This window comes from Pipistrellus hanaki (assembly GCF_964339955.1).
Source record: "Pipistrellus hanaki genome assembly, chromosome: 9".
Classification (NCBI taxonomy): domain Eukaryota; kingdom Metazoa; phylum Chordata; class Mammalia; order Chiroptera; family Vespertilionidae; genus Pipistrellus; species Pipistrellus hanaki.
In genome coordinates, this window is record NC_140511.1 from 75,063,571 (window position 1) to 75,089,797 (window position 26,227).

General features: G+C 53.8%; 3 protein-coding genes across 13 annotated transcripts in view; 1 reads left to right on the top strand and 2 right to left on the bottom strand.

Annotated features, from left to right (window-relative positions):
- Positions 1 to 704, bottom strand: part of PPFIA1 (PTPRF interacting protein alpha 1) — a 53,497-nt gene extending 52,793 nt beyond the window's left edge. For 4 of the 10 annotated variants that reach the window (XM_084894533.1, XM_084894531.1, XM_084894537.1 and 1 more), the window contains exon 1: positions 470 to 703. The gene's annotated coding sequence lies outside the window, so the exon portion shown is untranslated. Of the gene's footprint in view, positions 1 to 469 lie in introns of all 10 variants that reach the window. The other 6 variants (XM_084894535.1, XM_084894538.1, XM_084894536.1 and 3 more) reach the window with 3 other exon arrangements.
- LOC311627872 (uncharacterized protein) overlaps positions 1 to 26,227 on the top strand; it is a 389,410-nt gene that overhangs the window by 143,258 nt on the left and 219,925 nt on the right. The window lies entirely within an intron of this gene.
- LOC311627874 (uncharacterized protein) lies at positions 11,086 to 25,548 on the bottom strand. Of its 2 annotated transcripts, none has more exons than XM_084894582.1 (2): positions 24,955 to 25,548; positions 11,086 to 17,179 (listed from the first exon to the last, which is right to left on the bottom strand). In XM_084894582.1, the coding sequence occupies exon 2, from the start codon at positions 15,660 to 15,662 to the stop codon at positions 14,724 to 14,726; it is 939 nt and encodes a 312-aa protein (XP_084750708.1). In that variant the 5' UTR covers positions 15,663 to 17,179; positions 24,955 to 25,548; the 3' UTR covers positions 11,086 to 14,723. The 2 variants fall into 2 exon arrangements, 1 of the variants encoding a protein (XP_084750708.1); XR_014795946.1 differs by lacking the exon at positions 11,086 to 17,179 and adding an exon at positions 22,533 to 23,660.

Here is a 26,227-nt window from a genome sequence, read left to right on the forward strand (position 1 = left end):
GATGCCCTAGACCACGCACCGGACGGTCCTCACGACCTCTCCACGCTCACACTCGCACCAGGTGCTGCGGATCCCCGGGCCGCGGGGTGCCGAGAACCGTTTACAACGGGAGCTCGGCCCGAATCGGGGTTTCTCGAGGCCACAGGTGTTTGCCTTTCGCACTCGGGGCTGGGATCACCGGGGCGCCGGGGGCAGGGGAGGGGGCGGCGCGCCGTGCCCAGAGCTCGTCCCTCGGGGCGCGGGCGGGGAACGCCTCCTCCCGGGGTCCCGCCGGGGTGCCAGCGGCGCCCGCAGGGCTCTCCCACCGACCCCGCGCCGCGGGCCCCGCCCCCAGTCCCCGCCCCGCGCCCCCCGGAGCGCGCCCGACCCGCGGGGCTGACGTTAATCGGCGGCGGGGCCGTCCCCGGGGAGGCGCTGGCTCCCGGGACCCCGCTCCGCCCGAGCCTGCCTCAGTCTCCCGCTCCCTTACCTTGCTCGCCGGCGGGAGCAGGCGAGGAGGCTCCGCGGCGGTTCCCGGGCGGCCGCTCGCTCCGGGCGAGCTCGGGGCCCGACGAAGGCAGCCCGCGCCCGCGCGCGCGCCCCGCGCCCGCCGCCCCGGGCCCGCCGCCCCCAGTCACTAAGGCCGGCCCGCGGCCGGACACTGGCGGAGCACGGGAGGAGCGGGCCCGGCTGCGCGTCGCCGGCGTCAACGTGCCCGACGTCGGGCGCGTCGGCGTAGCGTCAGCGCCGAGCGCCGCCGGACCGGTCCGCCCCGCCCCGGGGAGGGGTGTTGAGCGAGAGCCGTGGAGACCGAGAGCGCAAGCGCCGCCTCCTCGGGGGGGGGCGGTCTGCGCCTCCCGGGCGCCGATTGGACGGGCGCTGCCGGAGTCCCGCCCCCACTGGCTCCGCCCAGGTCGGGGTCGCCTCCCCGGAGTCGTGGCTCGGGGCTCGGGTCTTGACAGCATCTGGCACCTCCCGGCTGCCCCCAAATCATTTCATGAGAATCGGTAAGGACTCCGAAGCCATTACCGAGCGTCTACTCTGCGTCAGGCTCTGAGCCAGACACTCCCCGACGTCACGTCTCCACACCTGGCTGGAGAGAGAGAGCGCGCGCGGGCGGAAGTCACCTGCTGGCAGGTCCGAGCCGGTGGCGTCGCTTCCGGAGCCTGCGCGGAACCCATCCTTACCGGACCCCGAAGGACGCGGGTTCCACGCAAGACCCCTTGACCTGGCTTTACCTGCTGTGGTCGGAGAGGCAGAGATGGGCAGCGTTGGAAGTCGAGTGGTGGGCCCAGGCGTTGTGTGGCGAATGCAGGCTTTGGAGCCAGGCGCACCTGGTTGGGCTCCCGCAGATTCTTGGGGCGGTGTGCGCTTCTCGCAGTGCGCGCCCCAGTCTGACTCAGGAGAACCTGTCTGGGATTCAGAGGCTTATCTCTAGGATTGGAAGAGGATCCAGAACCACCCCAGGGCTTTCCTAATAAGCAGAACATCTGCAAAGAGCAGCCCGATGAGAACCTGGCTGGGAGGCACTCTGCAAATGATGGTCATTTTTATCCTTATTCATGTTCCTATTTCAGCCTCACTCAAACCTTTTTAAACACCAGCTCTGTGCCAAGTCCTGTGCTAGATCCTGGGAAGCAGGTATTGATAAGTACACCTTTAATACATGAAAGCAGATGCTCCCCCTCAGGGTTTGACTCCTGGAGCACAAACTTTTCACAAACCAGAATGTCAGGGCATGTTGCCAGGCGCCACTGGCCACTGTCTGGCTATTTCTGACGAGGCAGCTAGGAGTTCCTGAATTACCCAAGTCTAAATAAAGGTAATATAGGGTGGGAGGGCAGTGAACCCTACCCAGGCTGATTCCTTGACTCCCCCAGATTGCTACCTCAGATTGGCTTTCCTAACTCCCAGAGTCCAGGACTCACACCTCTTTTTCCTTCATGTATTCATTCATTCAATAAATATTTACTGAGTGACTGCATATAAACATGAATTTGCACGCCTAACCCAGGGTCTGGAACAGAGGAAAGTCCCCAGCTCTCCTTACACGTACCAGCTTAATTCATCCAGCCCAAATTTGCACCATGCTCATAAAGTACCTGTCTCCTAAGAAATCAGGAAAAAATAAATACCTGGCAGGAGAGAGAGCATGATCAGAAAGGTGGTTTTCCCACAGCGAGGCTCCAGATGTGCTGACCCCTGTGATTTCCCCAAATGTAGGAAGCTTGACTGCATAGCTTGTGGTAGTGGGGGCAGGACTGCAAACGCGTTCTCCCCTAGTAGGGGGGGGGGGGAGAAATTGGGAAGATACTAAGTTTAGTTCAATGGAATGGAATGTTCATTTTATGAATTTTTTTAGAGCCCTATGTGTCAGGTGTGGCCTAGGTTTGGGGAAATCAGAGCTAAGACATCACTTCCCCTCAGTTTACAGCCTGGAGGGGCAAGGAAAAACAGAGTATTGCAATGTCTGTCTTATCATCAACGTGTGACTGGTGAGAGGGACCACAGAAGGAGGATCCAACTCTCCAGTTGGCATCATGGGGGCTTCACAGAGGAGATCTGAGCTGGGTCCCAAAGGATGAGCAGTTTTCCAAGCAGAGAAGGGAGAAGCCCATTTGGTATAGCTCCAGTAAAGTGAGATGCCAGCTTTCACTCATTTTCTTCCATTCATTCATTCATTCATTCCATTCCCCCAGATTGCAAATTCGGTAAGAGAAAGCTGTAAACAAGCTAAATGGCCAACAAAAAGAGATTGGTTAAATCATTTTCTTTCCAAATGACAGAAAGTGTGATGACATTCTCAGTCATGTTTTGATAACTATCTAATCACAGGCAAAATTCTATATCTTGTTTGTGGTGGTAGTTACAGGACTATACATGTTTGTCAAAACTCACACAACTGTACACTAATATGTAAAGTATGCCCTAATTTTTGAAAGTGGGGAAAACCTTTTTAAAAAAGCAAGTTATAAACAAGTATATACAGAGTGAGTCCAAATTCAAAAAAGAAAGCAGGTGGTGTTTAGATGAAGCATGTATGATATAAACTTGATCTCTCACACAAAAAGCTCTAGAATGTTATTAATCAAGTGATAGAATTGTGATAAAATGGGTTTGTTTTTAAAAGATATACTTTTATTTTTTTCAGAGAGAAAGGGAGAGAGAGAGAAACATAAATGATGAGAATCATCAATCAGCTGCTTCCTACACGCCATCTAGTGGGGTTGAGCCTGCCACCAAGGACATGTGCCCAGATTGGGAATTGAACCATGACCTCCTGGTTCATAGGTTGATGCTCAACCACCAAGGCACAACAGCTGGGCAACAAAGTAAGTTTTATGTGAAATTAAATGAAATTTTAAGCCTCAAATTTATAAAAGAAAAACATACACATCCATACATGAGAATATTAGTGTTGTACATTTCTCTATATAAGCATATGTTTTCCTGCAGAGGGACACATCAGAATGTTGGCAGTGGTGGTCTGAGTGGGGCATGGGGCAGGGGTCTGAGTTTTCATGTCTTTCTTTGTGCTAGTCTGTACTTCCTAGATACTTTATGGAGAATGTGCACTACTTTTATCATGGGGGGCGGGGAGGCACAAATCTTATTTTAATAAAACCTAGGAAAGAATGAACCATGGAGAATAGCTCAGGAAGCTAAAATGACTTTTAGATGCAGTTATCTATACCATCCAACTAAACTGTTTCCCAGAAGGATTCATCTGAATGACATTGCAGAGATTGGGTGGCATCCTTGTAAGCCTCAGTCAGGAAAACAATGAACCCGGGAAATGCTTTGGCTCCAATTCTTCTAAAGTTCCGATAAAGAAAATAAGGTCTTATGGCTGGGGAGGGGGTACACAGTTTATTACCATGCCTAGGGTTGTGTCTTCACAAATGTGCCACCAGCCTCGGCGCTGGATAATGTAGTTGGTTGTCAACCTTGAGCGTGACCCAAGCCGCCTCTCCTTTCTAGACATGCAAGCAACCCAAGGAATCCTGTGAGGTCGGAGTATCACAGAGATCTGGGTGTGTCTCATACCCCCAAGAACATGTACAAACCTAATGAATGGTGGTGTGACAAGCAGCCAGAAGGTCTGGCTGGAAGAGCTGCGTGGGTGGATGGTGGGACACGGGACCCTTCTTTTTTTCCCCCTGGCACCCACCCGGGTTGGGGCAGAGATGGGACTGGAGCTTCGAGTGAATGGAGGCTATTGGTTCCTGAGTCCACCCTGCTTGGATTTTCCATGTACCCGTCAAGGTGGGAGGTCAGCCAACGAGGAGACAGGGAAAGAACACAGGCGCTTTGCTTGTTCATCTCATTTAATTCTTAAAGTCACTCCCCAGATGGGTTCCTTTATCTTTCCATTTTGCAGATGAGGAAACTGAGGTCCAAGTGGCTGATAAGCAGGGAGATCGATCATCAGGCCAATTGTTCCTGGGTCCATAGAAGTTCGATTTCTCGTGGTCAACCAATTAACTGACATTTTAACCCAGGGGTCCTCAAACTTTTTAAAGTGGGGGCCAGATCACAGTCCCTCAGAGAGCTGGAGGGCCGGACTATATGAACTACTAATTCCTACTGTAACACCTCGGCTGCGCTCACTGCCCAAAAAACCTGGCGGGCTGGATCAGACTCCTCTGCGGGCCGCATGTGGCCCGCGGGCCGTAATTTGAAGACCCCTGTTTTAACCCATCCATGAGCCAGCCTGTTGGTGGGAGCTTGGTTGGTGTGTGTCAGTCCCTAAGAGCAGAAAGGAGAAAACTGCAGAGCATTTTACAGAAAACCCTTTACCCCTGTAACGTCACTCAATCCCACATCCTTTGACAGGAGCCGCCGAGAGATTACATAGCCTGCCTGGTGCCCATGAGTTGGTCAAAGCTCTGCCTGGAATGCAGGAATGGCTCCGGAGCCAGTGTTCCCGATGCTACATCAAAAGGTGTCTCCTGACCCCACAGCTGGGGACAAACCCCTTGACCCGGGCAGGCCCACCATGGTACCGTCACCAATGCCCACTGAGGGTCTACATTGCCTCCCAGCTGCCCAGCCTAAGATGCTCTTCATTGTCCCAGCAAATTCCAGGCAAGAGAGTCCCAGCTCTGGGAGTACCTCACAGCTTCCCACACAGGGGTAAAGATTTCTGTCCCCTTCACCTATATAATTAGGTTTTAAAATCAGGTCATAAGCTGCCTGCAACTTGATTTTCTGGATTTCATTCAGTTCATCAGATAGTGCCATCTAACAAAAATACCCAGCTATTATACAGGGAGACGAGCCCATGGGCAGTTCAAACTGTCTGAGAGCTGGGGGCTCTTCCCTTAACCTTGACCTTGGGCAAGGTATGTAACCCATACTAAGCCTCAATCTCACCTGTCGGATGGGGAGAATACAGACTAACTTGCAAGCTAGAGTAACCGCCCTTCTTGTCCAGTCACCATTTCCCTCTTTGAAAGTCACTTTCACACAGTGGTTACTAGCATAGACTCTGGAGCTGGGTGGCCTGGTTCAAGTGTTGGCTCTGCTTCTTTTGGCCACGGCTGTGCACTCTTAGGCAAGTTGGTTGACCTCTCGGGATCTCAGCTTCTTCATTCCTAAAGCAAGGATCCTACCTAGGCTGGCTGTGAGGGCTAAGTGAGTGGGGAAGAGCTCCCGTGTAAGAGCCTTATTATCACCATCTCCCCTCCCCTGCCAGAGAATCTGCATTCCTTCCTACCTCTTTGCTCTGGATTCCTTTCCTACTTCTGAGCGTCTGAGAGAAGCTGAGAGGGCGGGGCCTGTTCTCATCACTGCCATCCAACGGGCCTGGCAGGTCTTCTGAGGTTTTCCTCTGGGATAAGGTAGAACAGCCTGGGGAAAAGCACAGTGGCTCTGCCTTTTTCTTCCTAATTGTGACCACCCCTTGAGAATGTGTGGCCCTATTTCCAGGCAGGAATTCCAGCCCCCCGCCACCCCATTCCCAGGAAAGTTTTGTTTTTCCCATTCCCAAGAGCACAGAAAATCAGTCAAGAAATTGAGAAAAAGGGAAAAGTACAATAGTATAATTCTGTAATGATGAGAAATAAGCATAATGGTTAGACTTTTATACAATTTATTAGAGGCCTGGTGCACAAAAATTCATGCTGTGTGTGTGTGTGTGTGTGTGTGTGTGTGTGTGTGAGTTCCCTCAGCCCATCCTGTACTCTCTTGCAGTCCAGGACCCGTCAGGAGATGTCCAACTGATGACTTAGGCTCACTCCCTGAGGGAATGGGCCTAAGCTGGCAGTCAGACATCCCTCTGGCAACCCAGGAGCCCTCTGGCAGCCCTTAAACCATTAGTCGGACATCCTTAAGCCAGTTTCTGGCTGAGCAGCACTCCTCTTGTGGGAGCACACTGACCACCAAGGGACAGCTCCTACGTTGAGCATCTGCCCCCTGGTGGTCAGTGCACATCATAGCTACTGGTCATTCCTGGTTGTTAGGGTCAATTTGCCTATTACCCTTTTATATAGGATGAGATGATCCCCAATAAGTCTTGAACTCACATGGCACCACCCATAGTTATTACAATATCATTGACTATATTCCCTGTGCTGTACTTTATATCCCTGTGACTGCTTTGTAACTATGTGAAATTATCTTTAAAATTTTAAGTGATTTTTTATTTGGCATTTACCTATTGTAATTCTCTGGAGAATTAAACTCACCAACCAACATGAAGAGGTTACTGGTTGGAAGGGATCCACTGATCAAGTCAAAAGCAAAGGCAGGAAATGCTGTCACGTGGAGCTGCAGGATAGGGTTAATTTTGGGAACTGGGACTGAAGCACGTGGAACAGAACCAGATGCAGTGGGACCAGTCTTGCTGTGGTTGTGGCTGTGGCCGTGGCTGCTCTCAGCCCTGCCTCTGCCAATGGTGAGTCTTCCTGGCAAATAAAGGAAATATCAATGAGTATACACACACAGTTTACTTCATTGTGAGTGGTTTGCTCAGGAATAAGCAAGGTACTTACATTGGCAACTCTGTGTAGTTCCGTGTGGAGCTTTTAGGCTTGTCAATAGTTGTACATGTTCCGTGATTAGAATTCCATTCCGTCACACTTGCTGGCATTTCCAGTAAGTTACTTGTTTGCTTGTTTTAGATTCTCTCAACATTTTATTTTTTAAAATATATTTTATTGATTTTTCACAGAGAAGAAGGGAGAGGGACAGAGAGCTAGAAACATCGATGGGAGAGAAACATTGACTAGCTGCCTCCTGCACACTCCCCATTGGGTATGTGTCTGCAACCAAGGCACATGCCCTTGACTGGGATCGAACCTGGGACCCTTGAGTCCGCAGGCCAGTGCCCTATCCACTAAGCCAAACTGGTCAGGGCAACATTTTTTTTTTTTAAGTTTCTGAAATACAAGTCAAAAGCACATTTTTTGTACGACAGCATGTTAACAAGCTTTACATTCTCTTCCCTATAGGATGACTGAATATGAGGTACTTTAAAACTTCCTTTTCAAAACAACACATTTCATGGAGGGAAATTCCTTGTTAGAAGAATGCATGGGTGCACAGGCTATCACATTTAATCATTTTAGTGCTTTATGAACGCCAAACTTGGAACAACAGCCCCGCCTACGGAAAATTTGTTCTCTGAAGTATGTTAAGTATTCCTCCTATCACAAAAATAAATGAAATGCATTTGAAAAAATGGCAATTTGTGGTACAGGCCTCTGAGTGAGCTTGGAAAACGTGTTAGGAAGTGCTTTGACCATACAGAAGGAACATTCTAGAATCCACCTAAAAACATCTGGCAGAACAGTTGGCCCGAGGCTCTTGGGGTTGTTCTGCCTCAGAGGGGGACATAGGGAGCCTGGAAGAGTGCCCAAGTCTTACAGTGTATAAATAAGTAGAACAACAAATTGATGTTTTTTTCTCAAAAAAAAAATCAATTAAAAATATATTTTAATCCCTTTCTCACATTAGCCAAAATCCTGTATGGACTACACAACACTGGCACAACCCTCTCAGCAGTCACTCGATGCCTGGAAAGCAAACTGTAAGCTTAGAACAAGCATCTCAGCAGGAACAATATTCAAAAGGTTTATAAAACGTTGGAGGTGAAAAACCCTTCATCCTTCATAGATGGTGTCTGTGCTCCAGCACTCTGTTTCCAGGACACGGTGGACAACTACTGAACATTCACAGCGAGAGTGAATCCAAGCTGCTTGCCCTCAGCTTAGTGCTTAGGGCGTCGGCTGTGCCCCAAAGGGTCTCAGGTTCGATTCTTGATCAAGGGCACATACCTGGGTTGCAGTAAGATATCCGGCCTTGGTCAGGGCACATACCAGAGGATGTGTCTCTCACATCAGTGTTTCTCCCTTCTGCTTCCTTCCCTCCCTCCCTCCCTCTCTCCCACTCTCTCTAAAAATGAATGGAAAATATCCATGAATCACCTTCAGGTGACCCTGGCTGCCCCCGGCGCATTGCTACAGCCTCACAGGGTCCTTAGCATCTGGATCAGCCCCGCCCTCTGGTAGCGGTGGCATGGTGCGGGGGAGCACAGCCAGTTTGATGGGCAGCATTCACCTGCGCACCTCTTCCTAGAGGGCTTTCACAGTCTCATGATCCCGGCCAGCGGGAGCAGCCAAGTGAAGAGGAGACCGACCGGCACCACGCTCATCACGCATGGGCACCCCGAGGTGCAGCAAGAATGCAACGGTTTCTGTGTGTCCGCTGAGCACGCCGTGCTATGCAGTCCTGCTGTCCCCGCCAGTTCTAGTGGCCGGGATTTCTGCCCCAGCATCTCCTACGTCAACTCCTCCAGCTTTCTGCTGCCAGCTAGGCCGAGGACCACCCGCTTAGACACAGATCCCATTCCCTTTCCAGGGTCCGGAGCCCTCCAGTGTATGAATGTTCACGGGGACTACGGGTTTTTTAAATGTATTTTTAATTGTTGTTTTTTGTTGTTTGTTTTTGCAGAGAGAGAGAGAGAGAGAGAGAGAAACATTGATTTGTTGTTCTACTTATTTATACATTCACTGGTTGATTCTTTTTTTTATTTTTTATTTTTTTAAAATATATTTTATTGATTTTGTACAGAGAGGAAGGGAGAGAGATAGAGAGTTAGAAACATCGATGAGAGAGAGTCATCGATCAGCTGCCTCTTGCACACCCCCTACTGGGGATATGCCCGCAACCAAGGTACATGTCCTTGACTGGAATCGAACCCGGGACCCTTCAGTCCCCAAGCCGACGCTCTATCCATTGAGCCAAACCAGTCCCGGCTCACTGGTTGATTCTTGTATGTGCCGAGACTGGGTCTTGAACCCACAGCCTTTTTGGTGTATTCCTACTGCCCAACTCCTACTGGCATATTCCAAAAAACCTGACCAACACAAAAAGAAATGTTTTTGCCTCTAGAATATTTGTCATGAAACAAAAGATTGAGAGGATCAGATAGAGTAATTATCTTTTTAATATTTAAGAGCACGCCAATACAGTGTTCTCAATAACATTGAATAATTTGGGTGCAGGGAATTATTTTTTTCTTTTTATTTCTGGCAACACTTATTTGCTCTGCGGCCCCGCTCCTGCCCCTGCCCCACCCCACCTCCAGCACACCTTGTCTTCAACCACTCATCTCATCTCCATACTCAACTGGTCAACCCAATCACTCTAATCCACCGCCAGAGACTGGGTCAGGGCCGGGACATCTGGTCGACCCAGGTGCAGGGTATTCTGATTTCTCGTTGCCAAGCTTTAAAGATTAATATCTGTGAGGAACTTGGCTCCTGTGGCTGCTGACTGACTGAGGAAGAAGGTCATGCCCAGCAGCAGTGCCAGCCAGCACCCGCCTCCACACCGGGCTTGCTAAGTGGGACCGTCAATGGGTGTTTTGTTCGAGTACCTTCAGTTGATCAATCTTGGCACCCGGGCCAGGGCAGTACCACCAGGAAGGTCTTTTTCTTTCTTCCTGACACGACCTTAAAATCACTTCAACGTCCACAGAGGATATGAGAACTGTCAGGTGTTGGAATTTTCAGGCATGTATACGATGAACATTTTTACCCATTTTCATTCATTTACTCAGCGCACATTGTCACGTTGAGCCACTTTAAGCCAGGCACTGGGCCAGGCGCTCAAAAGACCTCCATCATTCGAGATGTGAGAGCGGGTTGTCCAGGCAGAGAAGTGGACGGAGAAGCTGAGATTTGCATCTGGTTTGGAAATAGTATGTTCCGCGGCCGGTGACTACTCTAGATGGGCTCCATCAACAGGACCCCCAGGTGGAGAAGCAGAGTTGGGGTTACAGTGGCCGTGAGCTCCTCCTGCCTGCTGCCCCTCCTGCCTGCTGCCCCTCCTGCTAACCGGGAAAGGAAGGAAGCTTCTGGGGAGGCGCAGAGGGAGGCAGGTGGCTGCACTCGGGGCCGGAGAACCAACGGAGCCACTTGAGCAGAGGTTTCTTACCGGCACTTGGCTCTTTGCCTTGGAGTGGCTGCTAGTCCATCCTCACTGCTAAGACCACATTAGTTGGAATGAAAGTTTCATCATTCTATGTTAAAAAAAAAAAAAAAAAAAAAGGGAAAAAGCTGGAAGACTTTTTATTTCTGGCATTGTATGCGCACGCCTGCACATGATATTTTGTGGAAGAGCCACACTCAAGGGGCCAAAGAGCCGCATGTGGCTCTTGAGCCGCGGTTTGCCAACCACTACTCTAACCAACTGAGCTTCCTGGCCAGGGCCCGAGAGACTTGTTTTAAAAGTGAATCTGCCGAAACTGGTTTGGCTCAGTGGATGGAGCGTCGGTCTGCGGACTGAAGGGTCCTAGGTTCGATTCCGGTCAAGGGCATGTACATTGGTTGTGGGCACATCCCCAGTAGGGGGTGTGTAGGAGGCAGTTGGTCGATGATTCTCTCTCATCGACGTTTCTGGCTCTCTATCCTTCTTCCTTCCTCTCTGTGAAAAATCAATAAAATATATTTTTTTTAAAAAGTGAATTTGAAAACACTTGAGCTGGGAGTCAATTCTGAAATCTCCGTTGTTTTTTTTTTGTTTGTTTGTTTTTTAAAATATATTTTATTGATTTTGTACAGAGAGGAAGGGAGAGAGATAGAGAGTTAGAAACATCGATGAGAGAGAGAGAGAGTCATCGATCAGCTGCCTCCTGCACATCCCCTACTGGGGATATGCCCGCAACCAAGGTACATGCCCTTGACCGGAATCGAACCCGGGACCTTTCAGTCCCCAAGCCGACGCTCTATCCATTGAGCCAAACCGGTTTCGGCTGAAATCTAATCTCCGTTTTTAAGTTCTATTTCCCACCGCCATACTTGCAGGCTACCTAGAGTCGTTCTTCCTCCCCCATCCCCTCGCACCCATTGGTAGGGCTGTGAGTTGGTGACAACCGTCTTTGTGTGCAGTGGGCAGCAGATGCCCTATCCTGGCCACTTGTCTTCCTCTGACCGCGTTATTCCTCTGTGTTCAGGGAGGAACCAAGAACTGGTGGTTTTCTCGTGCTTTATAGACATCACACAGTGGATGCTGGGGACAGGCCACTCATGAGGCGTGTAGGACACAGTAGTGGGGTGGGATCAAATATGAAAAAAAATGTCCTTGCATAGGAGGCGTCCATATCTCCCACTGCCATCCCACACGGCACAGCCTGCCGCCCCATCCACCCTCCAGAGGTTATTTTTCCATTGATTATTTTTAGAGAGAGTGGAAGAGAGAGGGAACGCAGAGAGAAATATCGATGTGATATCTCAGGGCCCAGGCTGGGGAGGAGACTGCAACCGAGGTAAGTCCTCTCCACCAGAATCGAACTTGGGAGCCTTCGGTCTGAAGGCTGACGCTCTATCCACTGAGCCAAACCCGCGAGGGCCCCACCCACCCTCCTCATCGCCCCGGGCTCCCCACTGCCCACTGCCTGGCACCCGCTCTGGCCACACCTTCTCCCGCCCCCGGAGCATGAATGCCTGCTCCCAGCTTGGCAGGGACTGATGGGAACGTTGTCCGTGTTCCCTGCGGCCCAGCCTTCTCAGAACCAGCTGGCCGTGACTCAGAGGGGAGGAGGAGAACCGAGGCCAGCTTCGCGGGCAGCAGGGTGGGGGTGGGGTGGGCGTTTAAAAGCTGGGAAATATTGTGCTGTGAGTGACGCTTGCTTCTCTTGAGCCAGGCAGGTGGCAGCAGCCTGGATGGCCCAATGAAGCCAAGAGGCCAAGGCAGGGCCAGGGAGTGGTGTGGAGTATCCATCTGCTCAGACCGCTGTCACTCAGTCCCACAGCTGGCGGCTTACACCAGACATTTTTTTTTCCTTTTCTTTTTTTTTAATATCTATTTTATTGAGTTTTTACAGAGAGGAAGGGAGAGGGATAGAGAGTTAGAGACATCGATCAGAGAAGCATCGACCAGCTGCCTCCTGCACACCCCCTAATGGGGATGAGCCCGCAACCAAGGTACATGCCCTTGACCGGAATCAAACCTGGGACCCTTCAGTCTGCAGACCGACGCTCTATCTACTTAGCCACACCGGTTTTGGCTTAAACCAGACATTTACTGGCCCTGGAGGAATTCCCAGCCCCGTAAGGTCACGCCAAACAGCCAGCCAACACCGAGCTAGCGGGTTTCCGACCAGAACACAGAAGAAACTCCTGGTTGTGGCAGGAAGTGCTTCTGCAACTGGATGGATCCCGAAACGGAGCCACGCAGGCCGAGTCCGGGCCCTGGGGTGGCGCAGGCCAGGAGCCGCACGGGGAGCCTCAGAGCTCAGTCCCCAGCGCTCCAGCATTGGCCTTTTTATCTCAGGCAGACAGAGAACGTGCCCCATCTCTCTGCGGGGATCCCAGGAGTTTCCGCCCTGGGAAGTTGGGGTGTGGATCCCCTGTACTGCGGACCAGCCCTTCCCCAGGTCTGCATGTGGCGCAGGTCCCAGTGGGTGTGGAGGGAGGGGCCAGGGAGCAGTCTGTCCCTGGCGCTCTGTCCAGATCTCCCTCACGGAGCAGGGGCTCGGTCATCACCACAGAGCCTCCTAGCGGCCCAGGCAAGGTGGCAGGCCGGGACAGCACAATGCTCTCAGCTGCCATAGGAAAGCCCCCGCCTAGCCAGTCCCCTTGGAGGATTCCCTGCTCCTAGCCCACGGGCATCTCCCTGCGCCCAGCCCACCCCGCAGGCTCTGGACCAGGCCGGGAGGGTCCCCGTCTCCCTGGCGGGACCTCCTCCTTGCGGCCCACAGTGATCTCGGGAGGCCGACAGGAAAGAAGAAACTGGACAGGCAGGATCCCGGGAGGCGATAAGCCTTCAACAAGTAATTACTTGCCGTTCTTTAATCACGAGGTGAGCCGTGTCCCAGAGGAAGGGCGGGCGAGGAGAGCCTGGCCAAGGCCAAGGGCAGGTGCTGGACGAGGCTGACCTGGCGGGAGGGGCGGTGGCCCATGGCGGGTCTGGGTGGCAGGTGCTTGGCCACATGCTAACACACCTGTGCAGGCTCCTGAGGAAGCTTCTGGCAGCCACACGAGACCCCTTCTCCCCCAGCACACTGAGCAGCGGGGAGAGGCCATGCCAGAGCATCCCCATCCTGTAGGGGCCTACACTTTTTTTTTTTTAAGCTCCTAGTTCATTAATGCGGTCACCCTAGATAAGATGAAGTCACTGTGGTTTGGAGTGTTAATCTGCTCAGCACTTCAGTGTGGCCCCCCACCCCCCATCTGCTGCCCGGACACCGGCCTCTGCAGGCCTAACTCCTGTGTCCCGTTCTCTGTGCTCTTTAAAAAAAAATATATTATATATATATATATATTAATTATTGATTTTTTACAGAGAGGAAGGGAGAGGGATAGTTAGAACCATTGACGAGAGAGAAACATCGATCAGCTGCCTCCTGCACACCTCCAAAACTCTCTGAGCCTCACTGCTCACACAGGGGTAGGCCACAGTGCCATCTTATAGAAGGGGATAGTTGGCAGTGCCTGGCTGAGGTGGGCATGCCTTGTCAGTCTTCAGAGTGGGACCCCAGCAGGGAGAGTGGCATTTAGACCCGTAGCTGGTTTCTGTGGCCACTCACATCCTTTCAATAAGAGAGAAAAGATTGGCTCCTTTGGTCATTCAAGTTAACCTTTCTACAATGTCACTGACTCCTGGCCAACACCTACATCCGGAGGGCCAGCCGCACTGCGTTTGCCCAAAGCCCATAATCTCACTGCATACTGTCTGCACCCCTGCAGGCGGCAGAGACTCCTGCTCACCGCGGTGGTGACTCTGGACGGGAGGGTGAGGGAGCTGCTGCGGCCCGCCCACAGGACCCCGCTTCCTCACTGTGCTTCCTGGGTGGGTTCCTGGCCAGCCTCTGCAGGACGGCGAAGGCGGCCGGGGCAGGGAGGCTGTGGGACCTGTCCGTCTACCTCCACAGGAGAGGCCCTGCCGCTGGGAAAGCCCGCCCACAGCTCACATTCTTCCCCGGTGGCGGACACACCTGGAGCAAAACCCACAGCTCACTCAGCTCCATGCCTCCTGGCCTCCGTGGCAGCCTCAGACCTGCCGAGCTGGTTCCTGCCCCAGGGCCGTTGCACTTGCTGCCCCGCCTGCCCAGAACACTGCGGCCTGCCTCTTCACAGGGCTGACCTCGCTCAGTCACTGAGTTCTCACGCCATGACGTCACCTCTTCCCGGAGGCCGCCTGGCCAGGCTGGCCGCTCCTGCTCCCCCGGTACGGGAGCTCCGTGCCCTGTTCCTCACCGGCCTCGGTTCCCGTGGGGCAGGGAGAAGCCAGGAGCCTCAGGTGGGAGGGCAGTAAGCGTGGCCCTGGGAGGGAAGGAGGCAGATGAGCAGGCCCACTCTGGTTTCAGCTCCTTCAAGCCCACCGTGCTCTGGGAGGCCAGTGCCGATGAGAGGGTGGGCGGGCGCCACCTCAGGCCCCGGGAGAGCAGGGCAGGCTTCCTGGAAGAAGCAACACTGAAGGAAGGACAGAGGATGCGATTCTGTCGGGTGAGGAGAGTGAGGGAAGAAGGGCCAGGCAGAGAGATGAGGCCGGAAGTCCTCTCTGCCCTGGGCTCCCTCTTCCCAAAAGATTGGCGGGGGTGGGAGCTCAGATTGGCTCTGCCTGAGAGAAAGAAAACTGCAAGAGGGAGAAGGGGGTTCCTCCCTACCAGCCCCTTCTCTGGGGCACCCCGAGGAAGCAGAGGGGCCCCCTTTTCCCACGGCCCGCAGCAGGCTCCACCCGCCCAGGGGTGCCAGCTCGGCCCTGGGGCCGTGTGGGAGAAGGAGGAACGCTGGGGCTCCCGCCCACGGGCCATGCAGCAACCTGCCTGGGGATAACAAGCTCCAGCCCCTGGTGAGAAAGGTAACAAAGGCCTCTAATAAACACTGAGACAAAACAAAACAAAGCAAAGCAAAACAAACCAGACACCTCACCCTTGGCCAGTGAGCGGGGTTTCCTCCAGGGCTTTCCCTGAGGTGGGGCTGACAACAGGACCAAAGTCTGGAGGCAGGGGCTCCCCTGCTGGAGGACACAGAGTCAGCGCAGCCGCCCTGCAGTCTGGACCTGTCCCTGCCCTTCCAGCCCCGGCTGCTCAGGCCCCTGGCCCGCCCTGTCCTGTCCTCTCCCAGGCCCAGGGAGCCCCCCACCCCCGAAAGCAGCCGACGACATTCCAGCACATTTGATGACGAGGGGCAGCAGTCCGACGCCATGTCAGATACGAGGCGCCGTGTCTCCATGGCTGGTGGTCTACCGGCGTCTTATTCGTGCTGCCTCGCGATGGGGATGCAGAGTGAAGGGGGTCAGCAGTGAGGTGAACAGGTGCCCCTTTGCCAACGCTGGGGACCTGGGACAGGTCAAACACCCCACCCATGTGCACTGAGTGTCTGACACATGGGCGCTGTCCTGGGGGCTGGCAGTGTCACAGGGAACAAAACCAGGGGTGTGTCCCGAACCCCGAGGGGCTTCCGGTCCTATGGAGAGAGGGGACAGCACTGGAAAAGCCAACACTGGAAAGGCCCATGGGGGCCCTGGCCGGGGTGCGGAGTTTATAAACCAAATCCCGGCAGCCTGGGTTTCCCCTAAGCAGCCCCGGAACCGCCTCTTCCCGAAGCCAGAGGCCAGCTCAGCTCCCTGTGTACTTGCTGTCACAGTACTTGACCCCGCTGATCCCGCGCCCTCTGCGCGCCCAGCGGTGACCACCCCCCAGTTCCTTTTTAGGACTCCGCTCCCCACCGTGACCCCCGAGGGCCCCCGCCCTCCTCTCCTCTGTCTGTACTTCCTGGGCAGGACCTTCCTCTTCTGAGGTCCCCATGACTGTCTAAGCTGATGGCCCTGGACTGTGTTGAACCGGGTCCCCCCCAAATCCATGTCCACCTGGAACCTCAGCATGTGAGCTTATTTGGAAGCAGGGTCTTTGCAGATGTGACGAAGTAAGTTAAGATGAGGCCACGCCAGAGGAGGGCAGGCCCTAAATCCAATGACTCTTGTCCTTCTCAGAGGGCCCCGGGAGGACAAAGGAAGGAGCCACATGACACAGCAGAGGCAGAGACGCAGCGCAGCTCAGGACACCACTGGCTGCCGAAAACCGCCAGGAGCCGGGAGAGCCGGGAAGAGTTCTCCCCTGAACCTTCGAGAGAGCACGGCCCTGGGACACCCTGACTTAGGACTTCCGGTCTCCAGGGCTCTGAGAGCAGAACTTCTGTTGTTTTAAGGCAGCCAGTGTGCAGTCATTTGTCATGGCCGCCCCAGGACACTCACCCAGCCCCCTGCCTGTATGCCATCATGCCTGTCTCCGGAAGCTCACACCTGATCCCCACCTGCCCGCCAGGTAACTCCTCTCCGAGCTCCGTTCCCACTCCGGGAGCCCCCAGCTCGGGGATGCACCGCTGGCCGCCCAGGCCAGAGCCCGCCCGTCACCCAGACCCCTCCCTGTCCCTCACCCGCCACCCAGTGACTCACCGCCCTGAACTGTCATGGAGACAAGCAGACGTAACCAAATGCCACTCTGCAAGCTTGATGGGACTTTCAAAACGAGCGGGGCCCAGCGATAGAAGGCGTTCCCGGAACCACGGGAACCTGAACGCAGGCTGGCCGCACGGGCGCTCCCGCTGGCTTTGCGAGTGACACTGGTCTTGTGACGGAGCCAACAGTCCTTGTTCCCGGAGGGCGGCGGCCTCGGGGACGAAGTGTCCTCGGGTCTGTGACTCACTTCCAGATGGTTCGGAAGAGGGACATCTACCTGTCCTGCTGCCGTCTGGTGAGAGGAAACACAGGGGAAGGCTGTTAGGGATCCTTGAATCCAGGTGGACACAATGTTCATCGACCTTCCTTCAACCTCTGAGCTGGGCGAAGGCTTTTAAAAAAAATAGGCATTTTCCCCTAGCTGGTTTGGCTCAGTGGGTAGAGTGTCAGCCTGCGGGCTGAAGGGTCCCAGGTTCGATTGTGGTCCAGGGCACATGCCAGGGTTGTGAGCTTGATCCCCAGTGTGGGGCGTGCAAGAGGTAACTGTTCAATGATTCTCTCTTATCATTGATGTTTCTCTCTCTCTCTCTCTCTCTCTCTCTCTCTCTCTCTCTCTCTCTCTCTCTCTCTCTCTCTCTCTCTCCCTCTCCCAATAAAGATATTATTTTAAAAAAATAATGTCTTTTTTTTTTTAAGTGGCCATACCATATGTTTATATAGCAAGGGCTGTTTAAAAAATATATATGTTTTTTGCCGAAACCGGTTTGGCTCAGCGGTAGAGTGTTGGCCTGCGGACTGAAAGGTCCCGGGTTCGATTCCGGTCAAGGGCATGTACATTGGTTGCGGGCACATCCCCGGTGGGGGGTGTGCAGGAGGCAGTTGGAGGCAGCTGGTCGATGTTTCTCTCTCATCCACGTTTCTAGCTCTCTGTCTCTCTCCCTTCCTCTCTGTAAAAAAAAACAAAACCAAAAAAAAACCAAAAAAAACCCATATATATATATATATATATATATATATATATATATATATAGATAGATAGATAGATTTTGGAAAGAGAGGGAGAGAGACAGAAACATTGATGAAAGAGAAAACATCTATCGGCTGTCTCCTGCACACCCTCTACTGGGGATCGAGCTCACAACCCAAGCATGTGTCCTGACCAGGACTCGAACCAGTGACCTCATGGTGCACAAGATGATGCCCAACCGACTGAGCCACACTGGCCAGGGCATGGTGAAGTCTTAATAATAAAAAGTTGGGGGTGGATTCTTTTGATCTCAGCCCAGGCCTGTGCTCTGCCCTAGACTGCCACCACCTGCACTTTTGCTGAGGTCATCTCTGCTCCAGCCTGCCCTGCACATCACAGCTCACCCCCACTGTCCATCCACTCCAACTCGTTCACATAGCAGCCAGACTTCTCCCCCGAACCGGACGCTTATCTTGCCCCACCTGCTTGAAGCCCTCTAAGCCTGTGCTTGGGTCAAAGTTCAGACTCCTTCCTCGGCCTACAAGGTCCTCTCTTACCTCTCCAGGCCCATACTACACTTAACCCCAAGTTCAACACCCCATATGCACTCCTCCCACTTCCCTTTTACCCCCCCTCCCACCGTCACCAGACTGCTCTACCTTCAGGTCTCTCTCGTCTGAGATGCCTCTTTTCTGCAAGTCATGTGCCTGCACCATGTGCTCTACAGAGCACATTTACCCTAGATGTCCATTAAGCTCAATGCTGTGCAGTCAACTCCTTCTGATAGCGTCTGTCCCCTCCTCCCCCCCCGACAGTTATCTCCATGACGGGGAGCGCTGGGAGAGTACTGTCCTTATCTCCTACCCACCTGGCAGAGGCCCTGGCACATCATGGGAATGCAATAAATGATGAGTGGATGACTCTGTTGGGGCTGGATGTATGTATGGATGGATAAATGGATGGATGGATGAATGGGTGTGTGGATGGGTACATAAGTGGATGGATGGATGGATGGATGTGTAGAAGAATGGATGAATGGATGGATGAGTGGATGGTTGTTAATGGATGGATGATGAATGGATAATAGATGGTGAATAGACAGATAGATTGGTGGATAGATGGATAATGGATGGCTTGATAGATGGATGGGTGGATGATGGATGGACGACGGGTAGGTGGGTGGATGGATGATGTAGTACAAACAAAGGTGCCATGAGGAGGTGGAGGTCAGGTTTAACTGAAGGAGGCTTATTAGAGGAGCTGAAAGGATAGCATGTTGGTGACAGCTGCAACTTAAAGAACTTTCCCTTTGCTGAGTCCCAGACCTGACACTTTGTGTTACCTCCCTGCATCCTCATGGTAGCCCGTGGCGTGTGCTATTTCCCCCTTGCCTAAGTATTGTCTCATTGGTAATTAATACTTTTAAAAAATATATATTTTATTGCTTTTTTTTTTTTTTTTTTTTTTTTTTTTTTTTTTAACAGAGAGGGAGAGGGATAGTTAGAAACATCGATCAGCTGCCTCCTGCACACCTCTTACTGGGGATGTGCCCTTGATCGGAATCGAACCTGGGACCTTTCAGTCTGCAGGCTGGTGCTCTATCCACTGAGCCAAACCGGTTAGGGTGGTAATTAATATTTTAATAAAAATTTAAATAAGAAACACTTGCTTGATATGGCATTTAAAGGGAGCAGTAAGATGTATGTTTTCCACGGTGGAGACCCAGACTGTTGTAGGCATAGTAGCAGCTCAATAAAAGCACAGACTTGAATATTTAACATGTGAAGAAACGGAAGCTCAGAGAGGCTGGGGACTTGCCCAGCGTCTCACCGTCAGCCACGTCAGCCAGCAGGTTCCTCTCACTGCAGACCAGCCCTCTCCGCCAAGGAGGAGGAGTGGGGTGCGGAGGGCAGGCCTGGGCTGAAAGGGGGGATGTATAGACAACGGCTCGGAGGCAGGAAAGGCATGGCACATCCTGGGGACAGAGAAGAGGGCTGTGTCAGAAAACACGGTGAAGCTGGAGTTGGCATCACGGCCTTGAAATCCAGCTGGGGAGGCGGCGGTGACTGGCCAGGCCAAGGAAAAGGACAGGTGTCATCTTTTTGGACTTGGAAGGCAGGAGGCCCGGACAAGAGGAGAAAGCTGATGCTGCCGGTTGGGGTGAAGACAGTGTGGCCACAAAACCAAGCCAGACCCACGCTCAAAGCCTCTGCTGGATGTCCGCCTGCTCCCACCTGCCCGTCCTCCCTGCCGCTGCCTCACGCACAGAACGGGATCCACTCGGCCGCTCTCCGTGGCTGAGCGCAGGGGCCCTGGGGGCAGGGATGGAGGCGGCTCCAGGCCGGCAGAGGCGGTGCTCCGGGGGCTGCCTGCCCGCCTGCGGGTGTGCACCGCCCCATGACTGCAGGTAGCGGTGAGGTGAGGGCCTTGGCACCAAACAGCCCTGAGTCACATGGTGAGAAAGCGGTTCCCCTGTCAATTACCCATCAATCCTGAGCAAACCGAGATCAGGCTAAGGATGACTAATGTTCTCTGGTGCAGAGCCTTGAGGGGCAGCAGAATCTATCAATGGCTTCCGAATACAATTTTTTCACTGCATTCATTGTTTCCGTCATCGTCTACGGACTCCCGCGTAATACGTGGTTTCCGTTTGTAGTAGGCTGGTGGTAAGGGTCTGAAATCCCGAAACCACAGCGACTTCAATGAGAGAGTATTTCTGTCACGCGAATGCGGTCCTGAGGTAAGCCTTCCCAGGCTGGGAGAGGCTCCGCCATTGAGGCTCCTGCCTTGCTGCTTTACCCCTCGTGGTCCAAGATACCCGCCAGCGTTCCAGCCAAAGGAAGGCAGGAGATGCTGAAGTGCCCACCTCCCTCCCGTGAAGGGCACTTCTAGGAAGGCACTTCTTCTCAAGCGGCCACGCCCGGCTGCAAGGCAGGTTAGGAAGCAGCCTGGATTCCGGGCAGCCATCCGCTCCTCTAAAAACCAGGGATCTCAGGTGAAGCAAGAAGGGGTGGGCAGGCCCTGGGGAAAACTAGCAAGTCTGCTGCGCCCCGCTTTTCTTTCCTGATGGGGACAGCAATTTTGTTTGTTTGTTTGTTTTTCAAGCAAGGAAAGGGTATCGCTTTAAAGAAGAAGCTAAGTAAATAAAGGAACAGGTGGTCCGGGGCTGGCCTGGAGCTCAGCGAAGTTCAGGGAGCATGCTGTGGAAATAGAAACACAGGAGATAACCGAAGGGCCAGGATGGATCAGGGTCAAGGATATCTCAGGCCCCTGTGGGCAGTGGCCTGGAGCAGGACAGGTCAGAGGCTGGAGCCACGGAGGAAGCAAATGCTTGTTCCAGAAGAGGGGCAGAAGGGGCTGAGCCAGGCCCAGGAGCTGGGAGGCGGGCAGGGATGGCTAACCAGGAGAGCTAACCAGGCCGTGCGAGGAGGGACCGGTGGGCATCAGCAGCATCTCTTTGTTTGTTTTGGAAGCAGGAGCGGGGCTGGGGTGGGGCTGCTATGGGGTTTAGGAATAAGAAAGATCTGGAGCACAGGTGGTGAAGTTACAATGGGATAGGTCAGAGGTCACTAGGCAGAGGCTGCTGAGAGGACAGAGGGGTCGGCTAAGCCAAGCCCAGAGGCCATCCTGAATAAGGATGTGGACAAAGCACGGGTCAGGGCAGTGCATGGGGCGAGGGCTCACATCCTGGCAGTGGCTGCCGCTGCCGGCATTGTCTCCCTGCATCCCCACAGCGCGGTAAACCTGTCACCTTCTGTCCCCGTTGGACAGCAAGAGGAAGCTGCTCTGATGGTCTCGGGCTTGTGAACAGCAGAGCAGATCCACACGGGGTCTGGATGCTTCCCAAACTGGGGCCCTGGGGCCCTGGTGCCCAGAGCCGTGCCTGGCCTGGCCAGGGTGATCCTGAAGAATGAGCGAATGAATGAATGAGTGAATGAATGAGAGGATTACTCTCCTGCCTTTGTGTGCAAGCAGGAATCTCGGGGAACCATGCCACCCCTTCCCCTGGCAGGCAGCTCCTAGTGAGGAAAACTCGATTTTCCCAAAATAAAAGAGTTCGGGGACCGGAAGTGTGGCTCCCTGGGCTCCACCCAGCCGGCTCCGGGCAGGAAGCCAGCCCTCGCGGTTATTTCCAGCGCCCGCCCCCTGCTTTTGGCAGAGTATTTCTGGAGTGCACACAGCCTTATTTTTATGTGAGGGGTTGCTCCGCGCGGGGCAGAGACGCCTGGCCATGTGTGCTGCCGGTGACTGCCTGGCTGTGGTGACTGGGACAGCATTTGGGCTGGGGTGGGCTTCTCCCCGCTGGGCCAGTCTGCAAGCTGGAAGGTGCTGCAGGGCGGGCCAGCTCAGTCAGTCTGCAGACCTCACTCTCGGCCTCCTACTGTGAGCCCGCCCCTTCCCCTCCCCAATCACCAAACTCCAAAAGTTATAAAGTTCCACCCCCAGGAATCTAGTTGTTGTTTTTTCCTCTTCTTTTCTTTCTTCTTTCTTTCTTTCTTTCTTTCTTTCTTTCTTTCTTTCTTTCTTTCTTTCTTTCTTTCTTTCTTTTTTTTTAAAATATATATATTTTATTGATTTTTCACAGAGAGGAAGAGAGAGGGATAGAGAGTTAGAAACACCGAGAGAGAATCATCGATCAGCTGCCTCTTGTACACCCTCCACCGGGGATGTGCCCGCAACCAAGGTATAATACATGCCCTTGCCCGGAATTGAACCCGGGACCTTTCAGTCCGCAGGCCGACGCTCTATCCACTGAGTCAAACCGGTCCCGGTGGTTTTTCTCATTTTCTGATGAACAAGCACATTTGCTGGATCTCTAATAAAACGAACCACACATGTAGTCATGGCCTTGTCCTGCTTAAAATATGTTGCCAACCCTTTTTGTCTACATGAGATCCAGGCCTTTGCTTTCCCTTCAGCTGAGAACACCCTCCTGACCCTGCCCCACTAATCCGCTTCCTGCCTCCCGCACAGGCCCCTCCTTTCATGCCTCCTGGCCTTTGCACTTGCTGTTTTCTGTGCTTGAACTGCTCACCATCTGCTGAACTACTTATCCTATGAAACCCAACTCAAAAGGCCCCTTCTCTGAAACACAGTTAGGTGTCCTTGAAATTGCGTGGGCTTGGGTTCCGGTCCTTGCCCCACCTGTGATCTGACAGATGACTTCAGCGCTCAGGACTCTGGTTTCTCCGGTCATTGTTTTCCTGTGCCTCCTGCCAGACCTGGGACTCCTGAACATCAGGTACCACCTGCATTCGTTCCCAAGCCCTGTCCTTCCTTCCCAGTGCCTAAGGCAGTTACTATCCCACAATGGTAATAAATCAGCAACTACCTCCCTTGGTGTGTCAAGTTCTGCCCTGGGAAAGGCGGGGCACCCCCAACTTTACTCATAGGAAATGCAGGCGTGGGGGTTCCATGCCAGCGAGCAGTGAGTGCCCACATTCCTTGGGCTGGTGGCACTGGGCGCGCAGTTAGAAGGCACCCAGCGCGGTGACTCAGTGGGTGTCAGCGGTGGCCCACGGTCCCTCCTCACCCCCCTGCCTCTCCCTGAGCTCCAGAAGAGGGGCAAAAGAAAGGTGAATCACGCCCCCCACCTCTGTTTTACAAATTGGATGACAGAGCCTCTTGGATTACCCAGAAAACAAAACAAAAACAAAAACCCCAAATCCAACACTTACGTCATCTCCAGCTGGAGCAGGGCCAGCTTTCAGCTGAGGGCTCAGCTCTGAGCTTTGGATTGGCCCGGACACCACCTGCCTTCTCCCTGTCCCCTGAGCTTTGGGTTGGCAGTGGGGGGAGTTGTCCCCTGGGGAACGGAATCCCACAAGACCACCAGAAGTCTGGATTTGCTGGAGCTGTTGGACCCCTCCCCCGACGGCCCGGGCTCCCCCCCACAGGCCTGGGCTCCATCCAGATAAAAGCCAGCCCCTGCCCATGCTGAGCGGGAAGGCCAGGTTGGAGCCAGGCAGTTAGTGTACCTCACCTTGGTAAGGAAACGGCCATCCCGCCCCCTGTAGTGCTGGGGCCACTTCAGGGCTCTGCGTGGGGCTGAATCAGACTCTGTGGGGGTGGGGCCTGGGCTTGGGCAATTTAAACACATTTCCAGAAGATTCTCTCTTCCTTGGGGATAGGTGCTCCCGCTCTCCTCTCCTGACCAGCAGGTACCCGCACTCTTGAAGCTCTCACTCCAACCCTGTGAGGCACCTCCTTGCCCAGGGGACCCCTTCTGTGGAAGTCCCGAGGGCCCGTCCCATTCAGCGCCATCAGAACCCAGCCTCCCTTTGTGGGCAGCCCCATCCCACCCCAGCCACTGGGCCTCCTCCTCAGGACACCACCTCCTGCCCTGAACCTCCCGGCACCTTCTCTGAAACACAGTGAGGTGTCCTTGAAATTGCATGGGCTTGAGTTCCGGTCCTCGTCCCATCCGTGACCTGACAGATTACCTCCTCTCTTGCCCCATATGTATGACAGGCCACAAATATTCTGGAATTCGTGCCTGCTCTCCCTCTACCACCACGCACTATCCCAGGCCCCTCCCCCTTCGCCCCCCCGCCCGGCCCATTCCAGTAGCCTTGAACCCACCCCCCTTCCCCTCCTCCAGTCCCTGCAGCCAGAGCAGCAGATCTGATCGCCTTGGCCCCTGCCGGCACCTCCTCAGGGCCTGTCCCTTACTCCTGGGACAAAATCAAACTCATCAAGTCCTGGCTTGCACAACGAAGGCCGGAGTGGTTGATGCAGCAAAGCGAGTTGTTAAAGGACAGCAGACCACTCCCGGGCTGCAGGAGGGCAAGCGCCCCAGGGAACCTGCGAGCTGGCACTGCCACCCAAGCCAGCGAGAGACCTCTGTTGTGCCGCTTCAGCCCGGGCAATGGGGTCACTGAGCCCTGCCCGGGTCCTAGCTTTGGGCCAATTCTGAGCTGCAGGGATGAGGTGAGGGCTCTGGGCATGCATTTCTTGGGCGTGTGTCACATGAGCAGAGCAAGCTGATCCAGCCACTCAGTGATGTTTGTCTCTTGGCTCTGCTGATGGCTATATAAAGGTCACTGTGACAGCCACAGCCCTGGAACAAGGGGCTGATGTGTCCTTAGTTGTGAACTTACCCTCTGCTCTGTGAGCAAGTCACAGAATCCTCACGGGGTCCTAGGAGGGAGGTGCTGAGACCATCACTTTGTAGATGAGTTCATTTGCCCAAGGACACACAGTCGCTAAGTAGCGGAGCTGGGCTTCGAAGTGGGCAGTCCCAGGCTGAGCCCTTTACTAAGAATTGAGTGTGTGCTCCTGGCAATGCCACGCCCCTGGGGGTGTGGTTCGCTGGGTGTCTATGAGATCTGCCTTGCTGTTATCCATTACCTCTACACGGTCTCCCAGGTCTTTTTGGCTCCTTGAATTTTGGTCTGTGCTGAGAAAGATGAAGTGAGTCCCGGTCTGGTCAATCCACGTACATTGATTTCTTCCATCTGTGGGGCCAGATGACAGGAGTCCCCTTTCCTTATGTATAAAAATCTCCATAAGGCTTGCCAGCCAGGCCTGGGTCACGTGCTCCGCAGTGCGAGGTACAGGGGCTGCCTCCCTGGGTGTTACCCAGGGCCCGTGAAGGTCTCTGGAAATAAACATGCGCTCTAAGAGTTCATACCAGCAAGCTGTAAAGGTAAGTCATTTAAAACGTGCGCTCACTCAGGAATTAAGATAATGACATTTAGTGGCCTTTACAATGTACAGCCAATAACCACACCTCATCTCAGCAGCCCTGGGAGAGGGAGGGTCCTATCAGGTGAGCAATGGCGGTTGGGGGTCGCCCAGCTAGAGGGAAGTGAAGTGGGCAGTCCCAGGCTGAGCCCTTTGCTAAGAATTGACTGAATGAATGCATGCGTTGGTAGATGAAGAGATGGGTGAGTGGGTGGGTGGATCCAGAGCAAAGGAGTGTGTGCTCCTGAGTATGGGCAAGTGGCATCCACCCTGCCTGGGAGGAGGGCAGCTCCCCAGGCCCCTGGCTGGACCTGCTTGGACTAGATGGTGTGAAGGGCAGATTCTGGGTCTTGGTCATCACAGGGAATGCTGGCTGGGGCACTGGGCATCAGTGGGTGATGGCCTGCCTGCATCTTCCCCTCCCTCTGCCTCTCCCGCCCCCCCCCCCCACCCCCGGGCCCCAGCAGGAATCTCAGAGCCTGATCTGTCCCAAGCCCAGAAAAGCAAAGCACCCTGGGAATCTGAAACACCCCAATGGCATGATTTCTTGCCTGCAGGAGCCTCTGGACCCCTGGGGACACCTGCGCTGGCCTTTTACCATTGCAGTTCATTTATTCATCTGCTCAGCTAATCCACGTAAGCCTTTCCTGCAGAGCTGCCGGATGGTGCTGGAAGCAGCCAAGAGGA

Excerpts from the sequence above, each read along its gene's own strand:
- LOC311627874 (XM_084894582.1), bottom strand. The coding sequence starts at position 15,662 with ATGGAGACACGGCGCCTCGTATCTGACATGGCGTCGGACTGCTGCCCC.